Source organism: Astyanax mexicanus, chromosome 9 (genome assembly GCF_023375975.1).
Source record: "Astyanax mexicanus isolate ESR-SI-001 chromosome 9, AstMex3_surface, whole genome shotgun sequence".
Classification (NCBI taxonomy): Eukaryota; Metazoa; Chordata; class Actinopteri; order Characiformes; family Acestrorhamphidae; genus Astyanax; species Astyanax mexicanus.
In genome coordinates, this window is record NC_064416.1 from 14835772 (window position 1) to 14859320 (window position 23549).

At 39.8% G+C, this 23549-nt stretch overlaps 1 protein-coding gene across 4 annotated transcripts in view; it reads right to left on the reverse strand.

Annotated features, from left to right (window-relative positions):
* Nucleotides 1-23549, reverse strand: part of shank3a (SH3 and multiple ankyrin repeat domains 3a) — a 475306-nt gene that overhangs the window by 115213 nt on the left and 336544 nt on the right. For all 4 annotated transcript variants that reach the window (XM_049483671.1, XM_049483669.1, XM_049483670.1 and 1 more), the window contains one exon: nucleotides 9603-9790. In XM_049483671.1, the coding sequence (XP_049339628.1) occupies nucleotides 9603-9790 (188 nt within the window). The remainder of the gene's footprint in view (nucleotides 1-9602; nucleotides 9791-23549) is intronic.

Genomic DNA, 23549 nt, shown 5'->3' on the forward strand with positions numbered 1-23549 from the left:
AAAAGAGTACAAAGCTTGTGGTTGGGGTTGTACCTTATATTGAGGTATCTTTCAGTGAAAGTAAAACTTATTTTGTACCCATGTTTTTTTTTGTACCAGTAAAGATTATAAAAAACATCAACTGAATATGTGTCAATTTCATTATACAGAATTATCAGGCTTTTAAATGAAAAAAAATAATTAAAACATATATTGTATACATTCGGTATTCTGTACATTGATACAGAATACCGAATGTACATTTTGGCTGCCTAAATGTTACAAATCCAGACTAAGCTTTGCTGTAGACTAAATTATTTTCTGTGTAGTTCCAGACTAGGCTTAATCCCTCTCTGGGATCTTTCCTACAATGTGCCTTATTTTAATGGCTGGAGCTAGCAGAACTGGAGACGATACTACTGTATGTTTTCTGTCAATAAATGACAGAAGCTCCACGCTGCCTTTCACCCGTCGAGCTTTTTCCAAGCGAGTAGACCTCAGATTGGTAAACACTTACTATTGATTGTTTTAGTCAGAGCAGCAATAGAAGATGACTGAGGTGTGAAGTGTGTTCCTGTTCATGCTCAGCTCCTCGCTTAGAAAGATACAGCAGCTTCTAAAACAAACACTATCTGCAAAAGAAAATCCTGAATCAGCCATAACATTAAATCCACCTGCCTAATATTGTGTATTAATATTTCCGTTTTACTGCAAATGTTCTCCTGTAGTATCTGACACCAAGACTATTGTTACCTTGTGAGGTGAGGCCTCCATAAGCATCAATGAATAATGGGGCACCATAACCCTATCAAAGGTCCTCTGGTTGTCCTTCTTTGGAGCACTTATGGTAGACACTGACCACTTCGTACTCGAAACATCCCACAAGACCTGCCAGTCTAGCCTTCCCAATAATTTGGTTCTTGTCATGCTTCAGCACCAACATCATCAACTACAAGAGCTGACTGTTCACTAATTCCTGCCTAATTTGTAGATTCTACCTCTTTACAGGAGCTATTTAATCAGGCAGATACAGTATTTAGTCTTATGCATTCATCTGTCAGTAGGTTTAATGTTATAGTAGATCCCATATCAGACATATTTTTAAAATCTCTAAATGAAAAGTATACTAAAGAAGACATACTGTATTACAATTGCCTACAAAGTGATGACAGAACAGGCTCCTTCCTACCTGCACTGATCACTCCTAAATGTCTATGTTACTTTCCGACCATTGCGCTCCTCCAGTGAACGTCGCCTCGCTTTGCCAAACATTCACACAAAGCAATCCAGACTGTTCTCATACAGAGTTCCCCAATGGTGGAACAAACTACCTTCCACTACCAGATCAGAAGCATCAGTCAGTAACTCCTGAAGACAAAGCTCTAAAGAGAACTAACTACTTCTAACCTCATTTCCTTCCCACTAATTCACTTTAGTCTCCTTTAGGTCCTGTCAAAAATATTTTTTTGCCTTGAACTTCTATGTCCTTCAATGCTAAATGTACATCATTTTTATTTTTAGCTGAAAGATACAGTGTTTACTGTTATGCATTAATCTGTCAGTAGGTTTATTGTTATAGTAGATCCCATATCTAAACCATTTTTTAAAATCTCAAAATAAAAGTATACTAAAGAAGACATATTCTGGATTCTGTCCAATGTCTAGGTAAATATTCAAATTTATGCAAATATGTGTCAGTGAACATGCTAACACCTTTATACAGAAAGGTCAGATGTTGTTTCCAGGCTTTTACATCTGAAGCTCATGTTGAAATGAATCTCTGGTGGATCAAATCTATTCTCAATAGACTGTATTGTGAGTCCACACTCTAAAATAATAGTGCTACAAAGTAAGGGTACGTTAAAAATATTGTATTATGATATTTAAAAACATTTTCAAGAAAAATGATTAGCATTATATTATATTATAACTATATTTTAAACGACAAGCAAAAACATTTATTAGTATTGGATTCTTAAAAATATTCTATTCAAATTCCATTCTATTCTATTTAAATTATATTCTACTCAAATTCAATGCTATTCTATTGTACTCTATTTTATTCTATTCTGTTTTATTCTATTCTTTTTAAACCATGTTGCTGCAGTTGCTCAGTCCCAGCCGCCTTGCCCTGTACAACGTCAGAAAAATCCGACCATTTATAACACAACATTAGTAACATTAGCCATTAGCCAGCCAAAGCAGACCCATGTGTGAGCTCCACTGACTATTGGTTGCTTCTCATATTACATTCAAAGCTCTCATAAATGCCTACAAGGTGATGAAAGAACAGGCTCCTTCCTACCTGCCATTAATCTGTTGCCACTACGTTTAATGTCAGGTGTGGACTAGAGGTTTATAAAACCCTTCAGCGTTGAGCTGTGGAGCAGTGGAGAACTGTGTTTTCTGGAATGATGGTGGAATGATCCATCTAATACACCTCACTGATGCTCTTGTTGCTGAATACAATCAAATCAAAACAGCACAGCTCCAAAATCTAGTGTTAAAGTTTTCCCTGGAGAGTTTTACTCCAAACAAACGGTGGATAAACTCTTTTAAAACCATTGTTTTTTAGAAGAAACAACAAATGAATGGTTGTTCCATCAATTAACCATTGTTTTTAGTTTGGTTACTCTACTAAAACAAGGTTTTGCTAACCTAGCACTACTTCTATTATTTGGATTATTTTGATTTGTAAAGCAATATATATATATACTAATAATGAGTGATTCCAATGTCAGTATACTGTATATACAGGATAGATAATGTATCATCCAGCACTTAGCGATGATGCTAAGCTCTTATCTTATCCTTTCCTGACCCTAGGTCCCTTCACTGTTGTTAAAAAAAAATCCACTAAAAACAGAGATCTTCCGTTACAGGACCACATATGTGTGTGAGACAAATTCCACTTATTCCTCCTGATGAGCTGGACCCCGGAACAAGACGAGAGCAATGACATTTTTGATAGCTCTGATACCTCCTCATTGTGTGCTCTCTGGGTGAGAACAGAAAGCTTTTAAAGCAGCTAACAGGTCAACAGCCCAGTATCTAACACAGCCTGCTGTTTCCAGACCTATTCCCAGCCACGTATCATCACACAGCTTGGGCTCTGAACCACAGGGGTAAAGTCACAGTGTGGAAGCTGACTGGTGTGAATGCCTGTCCACAGCTGCCCAGGACCGCTCTGGCCTCGTCTCTTCATCCCAGGGCGGCCGAGCATTCCCGTGCTGCTCGGAAAATGGAGCAGTCAAGCTCTCGCCATCAGTAACTTGTGCATTAATGAATGTAGATTAGAGAGGAGGCATTATAAATGGATCAGGAGACTGATGGTTGAGAGCAGGCCCGCTGGGGGCTCAGAATTCTCCAGAAGCTGGGGAAGGGGACAGGGCTCTGAAATATGCGCTAAAATCACACACTCACGAGGGACTGCGGCATAGCTGACTGCTTACAAACAAACACGCTTTCACTAACTTCACTACTTCACTGAAGTTGGCTTGTAGTTGCCAGTTTCTTCTTGGAATTTTCTGTTCCACCTAAATGGTGCAGAACATACAGGTGCTAGATTGTGACTGCTGCACCGGTTTAAGTGAAATGTTACTTAAAGGTCTCATTCCATTGTTTTTTATTCATTTTAAATGTCTATTTGTGGTCTGAAAAAGAAGAGGCTTTTCCTCACCCTCGTGCGGCGCTGCTCTTACTGCGGCATTGATAACGTTTTTTTGCAGCTAAACTAACGCTACTAAACTCTTACACCAGATTTGGTTATTCGGTGTTCGGGCAGTTTTACCATGGCAAAGGCACAGAGTTGGCTCTATATCATGAAACCCAAAACGACTGAGGTTCTGTCAAGTTGACCTACCTTGTCAAACTGTGTTTCCCTAAAGTATATTTAAGGTCTCGGTAAAACGCAGAATCAACCGGAGATCCGATTTAAACCTATAATTACTGGCATCAAGATACAAGATAGCTAATGCTAACTAGCTGGTGTAAACTGAGCTGTAAGCTCTTTAGCTGACCATGTCGACTCTGTTACAGCTTGGCTTCAGCCAAGGTGAGCCAGGCTATGATCTCACGAATTGATGTAGACATGGTGATTTCCTGATTGACCCATTTTTCGGAGTATTTTCTTTTCTTAGCTACTACAGCTGCCTTTACTCTGTGGTCCAGCTCACCCCAAACCATCTAGATTGGGTTCAGGTCCGGTGACTGTGGAGGACAGGTCATTTTTTGTTAAGTACATAAAACTCCACATGTGTTCATTCATAGTTCTGATGCCTTCAGTGAGAATCTACAATGTAAATAGTCATGAAAATAAAGAAAACGCATTGAACAAGTGAAGGTGTGTCCAAACTTTTGGTCTGTACTGTAAATATAGATAGGACTTCATGAACAGAATCGAGGTAAAATTGCCACCTTAAGTCTGTCCAGCAGGAAAATCAATTTTCTTTTTTTTCATTATTGTACTGTACTGTTTTTTTTTTTAACATATGGTAGAGTTGCGTCAGAAGTCGTAGTCATATTTTGGGCATATGGTTTGTGCTGGCAGTTTGTAAAGAGAGGCAAAGTGCCATTGCGTTGTAGCACCACCAGCTCATACCAACACATCCACCCACAGCACAATGGGCATCCTGGCACTTGCACAGGCACACTGGCACCTGCAGCCCTGGATTAAGGCTGGGACACGGGGTGAGTATGACCTCTGCTGTTCTCACTCTGTGAATGTGTGTACGGTATTAGTGAAGGCGCTATTTGTGGGGGAAGGTGTGTGTGTGTGTGTGTGTGTGTGTCCAGTGCGGTTAAGGATACATGTTTAGTCTGAGCACAAAACGAAAGAAAGAAGGAAAAAGAAACAGCCAGTCAGAAAAAGGGTGAGAGAGAAGAGGAGAGGAGAGGAGGGGAGAGGTGAAGCAGGCATAGCAGGACAGATCTGAACCTCAGGGTGTGAGAGAGGAGAGAGCACAGAGGCAGGACGAGGAGCACAGTTAGATCACTATCTCTGTGTGTGTGTGTGTGTGTGTGTGTGTGTGTGTGTGCATGGCATGACGTGATAGTGTGTGGTCACACTGTCAGCATGCAGGTAAGGCATGGAGTGGAGAGTCAAAGAGACTGACGAGGGTCAAAAACAGCATTAAGGTCATAGAGGAGAGTGTTTGGGAATGTGTGTAAGTGTGTGTGTGTGCAAGTGTGTGTGTGTGTGCAAGTGTGTGTGTGTAAGTGTGTGGGATGAAGGGGCAGTGGGATGGATGCAAAGTGCTTTACCTTCCACTGCGTTTGAGTGGTAATCTGGAATGAAGCATGAATGGAGACAAGAGCAGAGCAACACATAAGCCATGAACATGAGTAATGGAGCACACACACACAGACACACACATACACTGATTAGCCATAACATTAAAACCACTGATAGATGAACAAGTGAACAACATATTCTTGAGTATATGGATCCATTGACACCTTTTTTAATTCTCCAAAATAAAGAAATACTGTTACTTTTATTGTATTTTATTGTATTGTTTAATTGCATCTGTTCTAATGTGATATGGAGATTTATATGAATTTAAATACCATGCTTTAGTGTCTAAAATCTCTGGACAGTACTCTATACACACATGCATACACACAGCTCTGGATAAAACAAATAAGAGACCACTTAGAAATAATTAGTTTTGACTTTGATTTTACCAGGGTTGAGGAAGATGGATGATCACAAGCCATCAAACCAAGCTGAACTGCTTGAATTTTTGCACCAGGAGTAAAGGCATAAAGTTATCCAAAAGCAGTGTGTCTGACTGGTGGAGGAGAACATGCCAAGATGAACTCTGAAAACTTTAAAAAGTTTTTGTTATTTTAGCCATTCACATGTTCTATAGTTAATATAATAAAACAACAATGTTCATTTTACTCTAATATATACCTATAAATAGTGAAGTGGTCTCTTAATTTTTCTAGAGCTGTATTTAATAAAAGGTATCGTCCAGGCACCCCCTTACAGACATGCACACACTCACACACATACACACATTAGTCTAGACATAGCCTTACTTCAGCTGTATGCCAGTCCATTCATTCACTTTCTACTTTTAATACTGTAGCACACACACACAAACACACACACACACACACACACAGAAAATGCAGTTCTATGTGTACAGTACTGTATGTTGGGCAAGAAGATGAGAAGCTGAACTTTTAGCCAGTTCACCTGAAGGCTGAGTGTTCCTAAAGAGAAAACTAATCTTCCCTTCAGTTCTATACAGAAAGCAGTGTTATCATGATGGATGGGAGCTGTGAGTATGAGCATGCATGGAGCATCCTTACAGCCGGGATCTAGTGTGTGTGTGCACGCTTATGTGTGTGCGTGCTTATGTGTGTGTGTGTGTGTGTGTTATGAAAGATGGTCTCTAGACAGCAGCATCTGTCCCATAGGGACCATAGGGACCTTCATTTTAAACCAAAGGAAATTCCTTTGGTGCCCTTTAATAAATAATGAGCTTTAAATGTATTCCTATGTATATTACACTGTTATTATACTGCTATAATATAGTACAGTTTATGTTATTTTCTCTGTAACCACACATATAGCTGTATGTATTTAAATAGCTCTGGAAAAAAATGTAAAAGACCACTTCAGTTTCTGAATCAGTTTCTCTGATTTTGCTATTTATAGGAATATATTTGAGTAAAATAAACATTGTTGTTTTATTCTATAAACTATGGATAACTTTTCCCACAAATTCCAAATAAAAATATTATCATTTAGAGAATTTGTTTGCAGACAATGAGAAATGGCTGAAATAACAAAAAGATGCAGAGCTTTCAGACCTCGTTCAGAACTTGGTATATTAAACCTGGTTTTTAATCACAGTTTTCATGCATCTTGGCATTGTGTTCTCCTCCACCAGTCTTACTCACTGCTTTTGGATAACTTTATGCCACTCCTGGTGCAAGAATTCAAGCATTTTAGCTTGGTTTGATGGTTGTAATCATCCATCTTCCTCTTCATTATATTCCAGAGGTTTTCAATTTGGTAAAACAAAGAAACTCATCATTTTTAAGTGGTCTCTTTTTTCCCAGAGCTGTATATTTTTTCATACATGCTGCTGGAGTGTTATAGTGCTATAGTGGATACACACACTGGGTTACTGCCCAGTCTTCTATATCAATGATACATATTATAATTTACTGCAATATTGTAACAGTTCAATAATATGATACTGACTGTGTCCTGGGGTGTATTGGCACTGTCTACACTGCAGCAGGTATACCATGGTGTTCCATGACTATCATATTGGTTTAAACAGTCTACAATGTAGCAGATCTATCATCTACAGTGTGGAAGGTGCATCAAATGATCTACTGTAGTGCTCTGTGTTAAAGCAGGGTTATCATGATATCACACTCTGGCAGGTCGAGCCTGATGTTCTACACAGTCTACACTGTAACAGGAATAACATGGTGTTCTTCATGGCCTATGCTGTGGCAGCAGGATTATACAGGTGGTCTACACAGCCTACAGGATTATAAAGGTGGTCTACACAGCCTACAGGATTAGACAGGTTGTCTACATAGTTTACAGGATTATGCAGGTGGTCTACACAGCCAAACTCTATGCTTATTATGGTGTTCTACATAATCCACACTCTCTACACAGTCTACAATGTAGAAGATCTATCACACTGTTCTAATCTTCTGTAGTGTAGCAGGTCTATCACAATGTTTTACACAGTTTACATTAAAAGCATGCTTACCTTGATGTTCTGCACAGTTTATACTTTAGCAGGTCTACCATGGTGTTTAACACAGTCTATAATTTATCATGCTTACCATGGTGTTCTACACAATCTACACTGTTCCATATTTACCCTGGTGTTCTACAAAGTCTACACCCTAGCATGCTTACTATTGTGTCTACAAAGTGTAGGTCTACAAAGTTGCAGGTTTACATTGTGTTATGCTTCACTGTCCAGCATATACCAGTTTTAACAGTGTACAGTGTCACATGTTTATCCTTGTGTTCTACACAGTCTACACTCTCCCCATTTTACCCTGGTGTTCTGCACAGTCTACACTCTAGCATGCTTACTATGGTGTTCTACAGTCTACACTTTCCCATGATTTCCCTAGTGTTCTAGCATGCTTACTTTGGCATTCTATACATGGTGTTCTAACAGTCTACACTACAATGTCCTATTCTTAACCTGGTGTTCTACACAGTCTACACTGTCCCATATATACCACAAAGTTATACACTGCCTTCAAACTTGCAGGTTTATCATTGTGTTCTACTTCACTGGTCTTCACTCTTCCATGTTTACCCTGATGTTCTACACAGTCTACACTCTAGTATGCTTACTATGGGTTCCACACAGTCTACACTGTTCCATGTTTGCCTCAACGTTACACACAGTCCACACTGCCCCGCATTTACCATTGTGTTCTAACAGTCTACACTGTACCATGTCAACCATGTTGTTCTACATAGTCTACACTGTCCCCATGTTTACAATAGTGTTCTACACAGTCTACACTATCCCCATGTTTACAATAGTGTTCTACACAGTCTACACTGTCCCCTTGTTTACAATAGTGTTTACAATAGTGTTCTACACAGTCTACACTGTCCCCATGTTTACAATAGTGTTTTACACAGTCTATACTGTCCCACGTTTAGTCTGGTGTTCTGCACAGTCTACACTGTCCCATGTTTACCACAATGTTATACACAGTTTACAAAGTTGCAGGTTTATCATTGTGTTCTGCTTCCCTGGCCCGGATGTGTCATGATGTTCTACTCAGTCTTCACTGTCTCATGTTTACCCTCGTGTTCTACACAGTCTACACTCTAGCACGCTTATTATGGTGTTCTACACAGCATACACTTTCCCATATTTACCCTGGTGTTCTACACAGACTGTCAAAGGCTTACCATAATGATATACACAGTCTACACTCTAGCATGATTACCATGGTGTTCTACACAGTCTACAGTGTCCAAAGTTTATCATGGTGTTCTACACAGTCTACACTCTAGCATGCTTACTATGGTGTTCTACACAGTCTACACTCTTCCATTATTACCCTCATGTTCTACACAGTCTAAACTGTCCGAAGTTTGTGATGTTGTTCTACACAGTCTACACTCTAGCATGCTTTTATGATGTTCTACACAATCTTCACTCTTTCAAGATTACTTTGATATTCTACACAGCACAGTGGTCTAAACTGTAGCAGGTCTATGACGATGTTCTACACAGTCTACACTCTACACAGCATGTGCATCTTCTGTACATATTCTATACTCACTGAAGTTGTATCCTACACATAAATTCTACTGTACCAGACCTGATTTTTCATAGCTGAAGCTTGCTTTTTAAAGTGTCCCATACTCTGTCCTATGCTGTTATAGCACTCAATACATCCTACACTGATGTATGTCAGGATGTAGCAAATATACCCACATTCATCATCAAACAATCAATCAATCAATCAATCAATCAATCAATCAATCAACCAATCAATCAAACAAACAAACAAACAAACAAACAAACAAACAAACAAAAAAACAAAAAAAGCTCCAGCAGAATGAGGAAGGTGACTGAGATGAAGGAGGCGGTACTAACCTTTGACCCTCTCTCCACGGTTCAGCTGGATCTCTCCCTCTCCTTGAGGCGTGTAGGGCTTGACCACGATGAAGGTGCGTCCCGGCACGGCGCTGTAGAGTTTCCGCTTGGGCCCGCGGGCCCCTGAGAGAGCGTGTGAGGGGGGCCCTGAGGGGGGCGGGCTGGGGTCCCGCTGCACTGTCCCGGGGCTGTAAACAAAAACATAGGTTACGGTGGTGATGCCCGGCAACTGGTAGCCAAATCCGGTGGTCACCGACATGGTCCCGTGAGCGAGCCGCGAGAGCAGGTGCGTGCTGCCGCCACCGCACACACACACATGCACGGGGACTCTCACTCTCTCACACACTCACACACACTCTCTCTCTCTCACTCACACACACACACACACACACACACAGGTCCTCTTCTCAGTCCTCCCGGTCCGGCCAGGCCCTCCTCTTCCCACTCCTCCTGCTTTCTCCTCCTTTTCTCCTCCTCCTTCTCCTCCACCTCCTCCTCCCCCTCCTCCTCCTCCTCTCCTCCCTCACCCGGCGCTGCCGTTAGCGGACGCCTGTCGCTGTCCGTGGTGCTGAGGGCTGGGGCTTGGCCGGCCGCGAGCGGGGCATGTCCGCTCCCCGCGGCTCTCGCGCTCGCACACACACACTCTCGCGCACTGACGCGGCTGCGCTCGCTCTCTTCCCGTGCCTGGGCTCACACACACCCGCCCCTCTCTGCACATTCTATCCGCACGCCGAACCCTCAGCCACGACGACGATAACGCCCGGCCGCCAGGGGGTCTGGATTGATTAGCGTGGGGAAGTGCGACTTACCTCACCCCCCTAAACAAAAATCCCCAGCCAAGCAAACACACACACACACTCAGACTCACACACACACACACACACACACACACACGCTGCTCCCTCTGCCGTAATCAACACACCGCCCCTCCTACCTCTCCCTCTCTCTACCCTCAGACTCCCTGCCCTTCCCTCTCCTGCTCTTTCGTCTCCTTCTTTCCTATTCCTTCTAGAGCTCTCTCTCTCTTTTCCTCTCTCTTTTCCTCTCTCTCTCTCTCTCTCTCTCTCTCTCTCTCTGAAAGACAGGTTCTGAATGTTAATGCAGCTGCAGGCTGAGTAGCCGCTGCTCTACGTCTGTCTCATTCATCTCAGAGCCTTCTAGCTCGCCCATTCATCACACACACACACACACACACACACTCTCTTAAATGCAGGCACACACACACATGCGCACGCTCACACTCCACACAGCAATCACTGTGCCACATGCATCTTCCATCCCTTTACTCCCTTTCAGTGCAGCAACACAGCAGCCAAAGAAGAACAGCCTGTACGTCATCCCAAAACACACACTCGTAGCTCACTCACTCACTCACTCACACACACACACACACACACACAAACTTGCACCCCCCCTGCCACACCATGCAGCTGTGAGACATGCCCTCCTCCCTCTCTCTCTCTCTCTCTCTCTCTCTCTCCGAGTGGTCAGCATGCTGACTCTGCCCGGAGTTCAGAGCTGTGATTGTCTGCCTAAGTCATGATGTTTCCTCCACCAACTTCACTCAACACGTTTCTGCCCCGAGAAACAGCCTCCGCTGCCCCCTTCCCTCACCGGCCAGATCCATCAGCACACTCACGCCCTCCCTCTTTCTCCTTCCCTCCCTCTCTCCCTCTCCCTCCTTTTGCCTCTCACATCCCTGCTTCTCTCCCAACATTGAGCTGAACAGTGACGGCTTTCCAATTACTGCAGGGATACAGAGGCTGGAATGACTGCAGCATGCAAATACACAGTAGCCTGAGAGAGAGAGACAGAGAGAGAGAGAGAGAGAGAGAGAGAGAGAGAGAGAGCATGAGTGAGTGAGTGATATATTAAAAGGGAATGGTATGGGAAAAGATCAGAAAAAAAAATAAAGAGAAAGACAGGAAGAGAGAGGAAAGTGTGTAAATAAGTAAGTGAAAAAGACAAATGAATGAAATGAATGAATGAGTGAAAAAGAAATGAAATGAATGAGTGATGGAGCAGTGGCTAGAATGTTGCTGTAAGACAGATATAAGAAAAGAACCACAGAAAAGAGAAAGAAAACAGCAAAAGAAGAGAAAAACAGTAAGAGGAGATGAATGTAAATGAATGTAAATGAATGAGTGAGAAAGAGAGGAAAAGGGAGAATGATAGAGACAGAAGTGAGGGAAAGAGAGGAGTGAGAGAATAACAAAAGAGAAAAAAGAAGAGAGAATCACAAAGTGACAGAGAGACAGTATAATGACACATGGCAAAAGGAAAAGTAAAAGAAAGTGAGAGAAAATGTGAATGAGAGAGGTAGAGAAAGATGGTAGAAGGACAAGAGGAGGTGAAGAAGAAGAAAGTACAAAGAAGAGAAAGAGAGAGAGAGAGACAGAGAGAGACAGAGAGAGAGAGTGAGTAAATGAGTGAGTGAGAAAAAAAGAGTGTGAGAGAGAGATAAAGAGAGAGAGAGAGAAGTCTGACACAGTGGGGCTCCTGTTGTCACGGTTTCCTCTGATTCCATATTGATCAGTCAGAAGCGGCAGCCCATAATAAACAGCACTGAAAATCATCACCCAGCTCTGCAGTAACATCACATTTCACACACATCAATCATTACACACACACACTTGTGACAAGTGTCTTTTCTATTTTTCGAGTCTTAAGTAGATGAAAGTGAACTGAGGCCAGTTTCTTAGAAAAGCAGCTGCAGTGGAATGAGGGGTAGTGAATGTTCTTAAGCTGAGTGTAATGTCTGTTCTTGGTAAACAGGACATCACATCACTTCACATTATAAAGTATATAAGACTTACAAATAATGAATTATGAACATACTACTTTGGAATGGTTTCTAGAGCATTAGTCAAATAAAATGTACACACTTGATTTTTAAAATTATGTACAATAAAGACTTTTTATGATTTGAGTAACAGGAATGAAAGTTTTTAGCATAGAATTAGCAAAAACATGAAAATTATCTAAATGACGGCTATGCTAATTGCATGAAGACTGAGCACATTGCAGTGGATTTCCCAAAATTTGTATTTTAAAAATAAAAAAAATAAAATCTAAGAATTCATTTAGGTAACAGGAATTATACAATAGTGTTGAGATTGACCTCCTCAGTCGTAGTTACAATAAGATCAAATATACAGAAAAACAAATTAGGAAACTTAATTTTGCTCTTCCCATGATCTTCAGAAGAACTGATGTCACTTCCTGTTGTACATGTGACTTGTAGAATGTTCCAGATGTTTTAAGATGGGGTTATGATTTACAGTAACAGGACTGAGTGAAACCCAGGGACACAACTAAAATGTGTATTTTAACTTAAGTATAATTGATTTATTACAAAAAATAAAAAAACATTTTTAAGCATAGATGGGATTTGTAGTCACAAAACAATGCAAAGAAAAAAATAAATCTCTGTATGATTTTAATAATTATATTTTATGGTACAGTTTATAGTTATAGATTGATGATAGTTAATAAATGCTACTTGTTTAGTGTTTTTATTGATGTTTTATTAAATATATTACTTTTGCAATTAGCTCAATGTACAAAAGACTATGCTTAATAGATGCTTTATAAACAGAAATGGCACCTATTTGGTGGAATATGCCTATTTATTTTCCATCTATACACCAAATTTTCCCAAACTCCATCATTTCTGTGCAGTGCAAACCCATCCCCAGAGCAGCGATAGGAACAGTGTGCTCGGAGTGGATGAGCCCCAAATCTCTACTCATCCCCCCCGAGTGCATCATCTATCCAGCCGTCTAAAGTCCAGACCCCACAACACACACACACTGAAACACACACAGATCACACAGAAACCAAAACCTAATCAGGGATACACACTGTGATACTAAAGCTATAAGTATATATTCACACTCCACACATCACTGCTGAATCCTGATCCTCCTGCCTCGATAGATTATATGCAGGTCTGGAAGTGACCCATATCTGTCATTAGTATGAACAGACTCTCACGCTCACATTTCATCATCCGGTTAGCCGTCACTGACATGCTGCTCACTCTAGAGGACAGCAGCAGTAAAGCCTGTGTATGTGATTGTTTATGAAGTGTGATGAAAAATAAAACATTAAATTCTGATATGATCTGGTTCTTGTTATAATCATAATATAAGGACTGTATCAGATGCATTCAACGGCTGCATATTAACCCTTAGAAACCTACGGACGGATTTTCCGTCCAATATTGCACCTTGTGTTCTCAGCTTAATTACTCAGGAATCCCTTTATACATAAACATAATCCATATATGGTTAGAAAAGAAGGGCAGAACTTACTCTTTCTAAAAATAGCAATGACATCCCAGTGCATCTACAAGAAACCCATTGAGAAAAACACCTAAAAAAGTGAGATCTCCTTCCCCAACCAATATTATTTACCTTTAGTGCTTCAAACATATTTATATGATGTTTCAAACCAAATAATAATATCAGTAAATGACTCAAAAGTGTCCACAGAAAAAGTGTGAAACTACCTGCTTTACTCAAACTAAAGCTAGATATGGTGTGCGCACTACTTTATATAGTTTTTATTTTACTTGCACATTTTCAATAAGTAGTTATTTTGCACTAAACATTTCTACTTATTTAGACTAAAACATTTATATTTTTGTATATAGTTTTTCTTTGTGTGTCCTGATCCTCAAAATACTGAAAGGCATAGGCTGCTCTGAGTGTCAGGTTTTTAGTATCTACATGTATCCTAGAGGTGTGATTAATCTGTATCCTAGTGGTGTGATTATCAAGAAAAATAAATCAGCCTGATGCTCTCAATGTATTTTATCAAAGTAATAAACCATGTAATGAACTATATATCATCAATATTCTCATGCTTTTAACTCATAAACACTCTAGTCTCACCATTTTTGAAAAAATATCTTAGGTGTGAATATATTAAAAGTCTATACATTCAAAAATAAGTAAAAAAAACAAAAAACAAAAACAAAAAAAAAAAAACAGGCGCTTGGTAAAATTTTGACCAAAACATGGTCAGCTCCAGGAAAATGTAACTATTCTGCTGACTTATACATTTTAAGTGATTATATTTTTGAGCAGCCGTATGGCTTCTGGAGTAAAAGAGATCAGGGCATGTGGCTGTCTGATATAACTACTGTGTTATAAAACCTGAAAGAGGAACTGATAAAAAACGAAGAAAAAAACACACCAAAACAGCCTAGGGTTCAAAGGGTTAAAGTTAATTAATGTGATTTAAGATGAATAGATTTTGCCTAATCCCATTTCATCACTTGCCACTACCACTTAACCCTGACTTTCCATTGTGCACATTTGTACTTAAGAGTAGGGTGTCCAAAATCTGGTTGGGATAGAGGGTTTTAAACAGAGATTTGTCACAGCCAAAATCGAAACAGAAGGCCATGAGAAATTACTGGTAAGACGTCTGAACAAACTACAAAAAACCCACACAAATTTAGAATTTTCCTTGTTTAAGTTTGATATAGTTTAAAATTATTCTATCTTTATCCTCATAAAAAGCTTAAACAATTGCTAGTGGTATGTCTAGGTAGCCTGCTAGCTAGCAAGCTAACAAAATGTCCTATTCCATCTTAAACAGTGCACTAGTTCAACATTCTTGCCCCTGTGATTTCTGCATGATTTAAGATTTAAGCTACCCCCCATTTAGAACAGAGTTACAAAGGGAAGGGGTGAAATCCTGCACCTAAGTGTTGGAATTGGGACAACCCTTCAAGCACCCGTTACATCATCAGGAGCGCTAAAGTTCAGTAACCTAGCTGCTGCTGGTTAACTACTTATCTTTAGGGCATTGTATGTCTTCAGAAAGTGGGGAGATGGTGCAGAAATAAATTATTAGCTTTGATTAGCCTTTTTTTTTATCTTATTTTATTTTTCCATTCCGCCAAAAATACTGCAGTCTCTGCCATCTATTGCACCATTTAAGGTGGAACAGGAAAGTTAGCTAGCTAGCTAACTACTGCGACAAACTACTAGCATTCTTATTTAAGCTTGTTATGAAGATTTCGGCCATAAATCATTAAAACTACAGCTCTTTGGTCTCATGTTTCACCATCTTACCAGTGATTCTCATACCCATCAGTTTGAAGCGTGCCTCTAAAAATCTCAGTTTAAAGGGCTAACAGGCCCTATCCCTTCTCCCTAACCCTCCAGACTAATTAGAATCGTGTGCGCAAAACAGAGGGGTAGGGGTAAGTGGTAGGCCCAAGGGGTGAAATGGGATTGGGCCTAATTAGTCCCATTTTTTTTAGGAACAAGATTTTAACCACTTTTCCACTTAGAATTGCGTCATGCTGGATTTGACACAAGCAAATGGTAAGGGCACAAAAGACTAAATCAGATCAATACATCAGCCACAAAGCACTACTGATTAAACTGTTATGTATTCGTTTTTGATAATAATGCTACGTTCAATTCTTTATTCAATTATGGACACTGGACTTTACCTAATATCTTTTTAAGTACGAGTGAATGAAGCAGTGCAGGTGGAGCAGGTAGGAGTGTCAAATAGAGTGGACAGTGATCGGACATAGTGTTTAAAAACTTCAGCAGCACTGCTGTATCTTACCCAATCATAGAGACAGTGTAACACACATTAACATATCACTGTCATGTTACCAGTGTGTCACTGCTATGTGGTTCTGACCATTGAATAACAAGGTGAAAAGAAGATGGTAAAGTAAACTATGCAGAGAAACATATGGACTACAGTGCATAACTATTGTAGAACTACAGTTTCACAAGTGCTCCTATATGCTACAGGTTCACTGTTGGAGTGCAAAAGCATGTATTTTCATAACCTATGTGCTCCACTCTGCTGGGGTTAGAGAGGAATTTGAGATTCAGCCTACCCAAGTAGCAGCAGAATCTACTGTGGGGATAACTTGCTCCAAACAGCTCTCAGTTGTTCATTATTAGAACATTATGAACACTGATGCATTGGTGCGTGCACTGTGGAAATAAGTTTAGCATAAATTGTGAATTAAACTCGATTATGTGTGTTTAAAATGTGTTACAGAAAGTGATTAAATCACTCTAAAATTAAATAATAGTGCACTTTATCCTTGCAGTGTAAATGCAAGATAATAGTAAAGAAAAACAGGAAGATCAAAGTAAAACTACGCTCTCTCTGCTCGGCCCGCTGCACCCTGCTTCCCATGTGCGTCCCATGTGGGTGCAGGTCCTAATACGCTCTGTGGCCTAAATCCTGCCTGCATCCTCCACTCGGCTCCACGGCTCGTTCCCCTGGACACCAGCTACGCTTTGGTTACCCTGGCAACTGCCAGAAAACCGAAGGCAACTGTCTTGATTTGGTGGCTGCCAGTGTCAACAATGAGTCAAAAGTTTGTCTTTTGCTTGTCACAGCTGCTGTAGGGAGCAGATGGATGGACAGACAGGCTGATCCCAAAGTGAGGAGAAACCGTCCCACAAAGCCCCCTGCTGCTCTGAGCTCCACCACAACCAGCACCTTCTAGCTCCAACAAATTCAGCCTCCAGCACACTTTAGCTCCATGCTTTAGATTTAGGACACTTGAGCTCCAACATGCTTCAACTCCACCCGTTTTTAGTTACAACATGCTTCAGCTCCAGGATGCATTAGCTCTAGCCAAAGTCAGTTACAGAAAGCTTAAGCTCTAGTATGCTTCAGCCTCATCAAAATTCAGTTACAGCAAGCTTCAGCTCCAGCTCCAGCTTCAGTACAATTCAGTTACCAGATTGCTTCAGCATAATTTAGCTCCAGCATGCTTCAGCTCCAGCCCAATTCAGTTCCAGCACCTTTCAGCTTCAAAATGCTTAAGATCCAGCCCAATGTAGTTACAGAGCACTTCAGCGCCCTCAAAATTCATTTACAGCATTCTTCACCTCCAGTTCCAGCTTCAGTACAATTCCAGCATGCTTCAGCTCCAGCCCAATTCAGTTACAGCACCTTTCAGCTTCAGCATACTTCAGCTATAGCCCAATTCAATTACAGTATGCTTCATCTTCATCAAAAATCAGTTACAGCAAGCTTCAGCTCCAGCTTCAGCTTTAGTACAATTCAGTTACCTGATTGCTTCAGCATAATTTAGCTCCAGCATGCTTCAGCTCCAGCCCAATTCAGTTACAGAACCTTTCAGCTTCAGCATCCTTCAGCTCTAGCCCAATTCAATTACAGTATGCTTCATCTTCATCAAAAATCAGTTACAGCAAGCTTCAGCTCCAGCTCCAGCTTCAGTAAAATTCTGTTACCAGATTGCTTCAGCATACTTTAGCTCCAGCATGCTTCAGCTCCAGTCCAATTCAGTTACAGCACCTTTCAGCTTCAGCATCCTTTAGCTTCAAAAAGCATAAGATCCAGCCCAATGTACAGCATTCTTTACCTCCAGTTCCAGCTTCAGTACAATTCCAGCATGCTTCAGCTCCAGCCCAGTTCAGTTACAGCACCTTTCAGCTTCAGTATACTTCAGCTATAGCCCAATTCAATTACAGTATGCTTCATCTTCATCAAAAATCAGTTACAGCAAGCTTCAGCTCCAGCTTCAGCTTTAGTACAATTCAGTTACCTGATTGCTTCAGCATAATTTAGCTTCAGCATGCTTCAGCTCCAGTCCAATTCAGTTACAGCACCTTTCAGCTTCAGCATCCTTTAGCTTCAAAAAGCATAAGATCCAGCCCAATGTACAGCATTCTTTACCTCCAGTTCCAGCTTCAGTACAATTCCAGCATGCTTCAGCTCCAGCCCAGTTCAGTTACAGCACCTTTCAGCTTCAGTATACTTCAGCTCCAGGATGCTTTAGCTCCAGTCAAAATCCGTTACAGAAAGCTTAAGCTCTAGTACACTTCAGCTCATAATTTATTTACAGCAAGCTTCAGCTCCAGCTTCAGTACAATTCAGTTATCAGACTGCTTTAGCTTCAGCATACTTTAACTCTAGCACAGTTCAGTTACCAAACCTTTCAGCTTTAGCATCCTTCAGCTTCAGAGTGCTTCAGCTCCATCTGAATTCAGTTACACCACGCTTCAGCTCCAGCTTATTAGTTACTGCTTCAGCTCCAGCCTAATTCAGTTACAGAAAGTTTCAGCTCCGGCTTTAGCACAATTCACACATAGCTTCAGCTCCTGCTAAATTCAAATTCAGCACTAAAGAACATTTCAATAAGTCCAACTTGCATTATCTCCAGCATGTCCTGGCTTCAGCATGTTTCAGTTTCAACAAGCCTCAGCTGCAGCATGGTTTAGCTTCAGCACAATCCTACCAGCTCCAGTATACTCAGCCTTATCAAGCTTTGGTTCCAACATGCTTCAGTTTAAACTGCATTTAAAAAGCTAGTACAGCATATTATAACAAAATACTAAAGTATAGGAGTATTAGTATAATATTGTACTGTATCTATATTACATCTCACTATAGCTTACTCAGTTTAAATAAATGCCATTATAACCATTTATAATAATATGATAATAGAATGAGAAAAGAATTAGAGAAATGAATCTTTATCAGGTCGATAAGAGCTAATGGAAACAGTCCGGAGAAGCTGGGAATAAAGGTTAGTTGAATAAGTGTTGGAGAGGTCTTTGGGGACTGACTGTGATGGAATGATGCAATTCAGTCCATCTTTCCTCATCATCCTGACCGACTGTCTCTCACTGCCCCCCTCCAACACAGGCTAATTGACTGGGCTGGTGTCTCTGCAAGGTCCCTCATCTGACTATGCTTGTGCTTGTAGGCCTGTGTGTGCACACATTTTAGTGTGTGTGTGTGTGTGTGTGTGTGTGTGTATTATTGGGTCAATCCAGCCTTCCAGCAATTCTGGAGCCACTGCTATCAACAAAAACAACCCTTAATATTAATCTTTCTCTCTTTATTTTGTTCCTGTGGATATTTTTCTCCCCTTTTTGTCACTTTTTTTTCGCAATATATTTAAAGCTATACTTCTGATTATGTTTTATTTTTTAACTCACCATTCCAACTTCAGAAAAAAATAATGTGATATATAAAAAATAAACTTGTGATATACAAGTATCACAATGCTACATATTTTTCATATTAAAACATCCTCAAAACTACAAAGGTAATACCAACACAGCCCTTCACTATTCAACTAGCAGTGACACACTTTAATGAATGCCCCCAATTTGAACCCATTTTTTCCACAGTGTAGTTCCTGCGAGGTCTACAGTCAATAGAACAGAACCTTTTGGAACCATTGGAACCATAATATGATATTATGTCCATATGGTGTATCATGTACTATGTATCTTAAAGTCATAGTATGCTATATTTCCATGACGCTACTGATTATCCATATTAAAACCCTATCTTCAAAGACACATAGACACACTATTAAAAAAAAGAAACTAATAATATCAATTCCATTAGCCTTTTTCATGCTTCATTATTCTTATTCTGCTTTTCTGAGCCCTTTAAACTCTCTAAACAAAGGGTTCTTCTAGGATTCATTAGCAAAGACAATGGATCTACACAGAACCATGATAACTCAAAGCTCCAAGAACGCTTCAGTGGACTTTTGCCGTTCAGAAAACGCTTCTTTTCATGTGTGCTATTCACGATAAAGTTCCAGAAGACTTCCACAAGATTGGTTATTATATTCTGTACTGCAGCAATTAATTTTATCTACTTTTTAACTGCCAAAAATGTTAGATTAACTGTTCAGAAAATAAAAACTGTACAGTCTTCTTAGCAGCATGTTCTGGGAGGTAGGTGGAAAGTGGATTATACAGAGAAACCCATGTGGATGAACACTGTTATTATTATTATCATCACTCCTTTGATGCCTATCATTATCATCACTGTCAGAACAGAACGGGACTCGCAGACCGATTAACATTTAAGGGAAGAAATGCTCTCAACTGTAATTACAAATAAAAACACACTTAACAGCCACTTTACAGCAGAACTCATCCTTCGCTTTTAACCCAATTGAATTCAGTGAATACACACATTAGTGAAAAGGCCAGTAGGAGAACACACAACCCAGCAATTTGAAGTTTCTTTTTTTGAAGCTGCTTGTTTAGCCATGAATAGAGAGGGAGGATAAAATGTCGTTGCTCTGCTTCACCTGCTAGCAGTTCCTGCTGGACCAGGGGAATGAACCAGCAACCATTTCACTCTCCGGCCATTTAACATCTTATATCTCATCCATGATTTCTATAAACAACAGTAACTATCAGACCCGCTCTACTGACTGGATCACCTGTCAGTTTCCTAGAGTTTTTACTGAACTGATTCATTACTGGAAACCCTAAAACTCATTAAATCATTTTAAACGTTTAATATCTAACCACCTTCAGAAAGCCAGTAACTGTTTTAGTTGAGTTTTTCTTTTGCCTTTTTATCTATTTTTATTATGTTGTCTTTTTATTGATCTAATTTTATGTTTTACCTTTTAGCCCTTTTATTTGATTTATTTTATTCATTACATCCTTTTATTTGTTTTATTACTGCTTTTACTTTTGGCCTTTTACCTTTTTATTTCATTTATTTCTTCCTTTTATTTCTCATTCATTGTTTAACTTATTATTATTATTATTATTATTATTATTATTATTATTATTATTATGTATTTTAGTTTCATCATTTACTTATTTATCTCTTTGTTTTATTGCTTTAAATTTTAGCCTGTCTGCATATCCTTTTATTTTGAATTATTTAATTTTTTCTTAATTAAATCTTATATTGTTTGCTTGTTTTTATAATTTAAACTTAATTTTTAATCCCTTTAATTTTGTATATTCTTGGCTTTGAAAATGAGGGTTACCCTCCATGTATTTACCAAGTGGAAATAAAGGTTGATTGATTGATTGATTTCCCAAGTCAATTCCCAAAGTAAAGCAACGTGAACAGACATGAGCGGGGTTTAGAGTGGGCTACAGCTACAGCTACAGCTGAGATAGAGTGGATCCTCTGTAGAATGATGCTAAAGCCCTATTTGGAGGGGATTAAATTCTCAGGGGGTTCTGGGGTCATTTTCTCTTTTATTGGTGTCCTCTGTGATTTTATTCCCGTCCAGAAAAACTATGTATGTGTTTTTCTCAGACATCCTGAATTATCTACTGTTTTTCACTGAACTGAGTTTTGTCTCCTCATGTTTAATAAAATACTGAACTGCTATTTTTCCACTGCCACGCACAATAATTACACTTTACGCGTGTTTCCTTGGAGATCCACGTAAAAACACAACAGCGAGTGGAAATGGAGGAGCTACTGAACCCGATGTCACGTGTCTGTGAAAGCCAAAAAAACTTGTTTTGTTTTTTATTGCAGTCTGAATGCAAGAGTTTTATCGCTGAGTAAAAGTGTGAAATATTTTTCACAGACGTTGCCCTGAGAAACTAATCCCGTCCGGATAGGGCTTATGGAGATCTCTTATTAGCCTACTGATCACACAATTAGATGACTCTGAAATCTGCTGCTTTTTTCATTTGTACTGTATGTATTCAGAATGATAAAAAGATAAAATGGATTTTGGTTATACTGTATATCATAAACTTTTCAATGTGACATATGTGAAAAAAAAACAGCAAAGGTTACAAGAATTGTGGTACTTTAATAACAAGGTATTCCCAAAATAATGTAAAGTAGATTGAAAGAATTTGATTAGACATCTTCCTATGTGTGTAGATAATGAAAAATAATTCAAAAGGTAACATTTGCACGTGAGCAATGCTATTATTTTATATAGTAATGATAAATAATCAGGATAAATTGACTTACATTATCATATTATACCCATTTTTAATTTGATACACAATAACAGTCATGTCACACCATATGACAATTTTAGTTGCTAAGACAGTAAACTAGAGAAAAAATACAATTTCAAGAAAAAATATACAAGACCATAGACTATAGATTTGGAAAGATAAGAGTTGGTAGAATATAACCCAGTGATTTCTGTCACTTAATTTTAAGGGGGTTTTATTCCACAAATTCCAGTTTTCAGCCAAATATGTCAACCACCCATATGCACAGAGGATGAGATGCATCAGTTGTGTCCACAAAAACAGAACAAAACTAAAAATGTTGTATACAAAGGATCCTTCACTTTGGAACACCTCTTTTCATGTAGTGACCAAGAAATACAGTCTACTTCAGCTGCAGCCAAGGCTTTGGAAAGTAACCGAATGATGATATAGACAGATTTCTGGTCCTCCCCCTCCCCATAGGTTCTTTATAGTTTCAGCTATAACACTGATGAGGAGACAGGGTGATGTGGAGGAAGCGACGGAGAGAAGTGCAGAGAGAAGACTGATGATTACTGATGATATTGACCTAGTAACCATCCTCTCAGTCTTTTAAAGCCGATAGAAAATCAGCCCCCCTCCGACCTCTCCTTCCACTACCCCACTGCTAACTGCTGTCTACTGGCGGCGGAGAGGGAGTGGCCTGAGCCTCAGCATTATCCTGAGGGTGGAATCCATCATGGAAGGTTCCAGACTGAACGAGTGCTCTTTCAGAGTGACACCTCATTTACCTGGCCTGCACAAACAAAATGGATTTCCTTTTCTCATCAATAAATCACTCCATTCTTTCTCTCTCTCTCTCTCTCTCTCTCTCTCTTTCTCCCTCTCTCTCTTTCTCTCTCTTTCTTCCCTCTCTCTCTCTCTCTCTCTCTCTCTCTCTCTCTAAACAGAGCTCATAAATTGGCAGTGTAATGAAACAGCAGAAATGAAGAAAGGTCTAGATGTGGCCCTCATGTCTCCAGTAGAGGAGCAGCTGTGATGGTGAGAGATGAAGCTTTGGTTGCTTTCTGTCAGAAACGCTCACTTAAACATCCCTGCAGCCAGAAGAGAAGAAGGGAGAGGGTTCTCCTTTTTTTCTCGTTCATCATGGTACACATCTAAATGGAGCTTTATTTCCTGACACATCTTATCTTTATTAGCAGTGAGGTGAGATTCTGCTACATCAATGGATCAA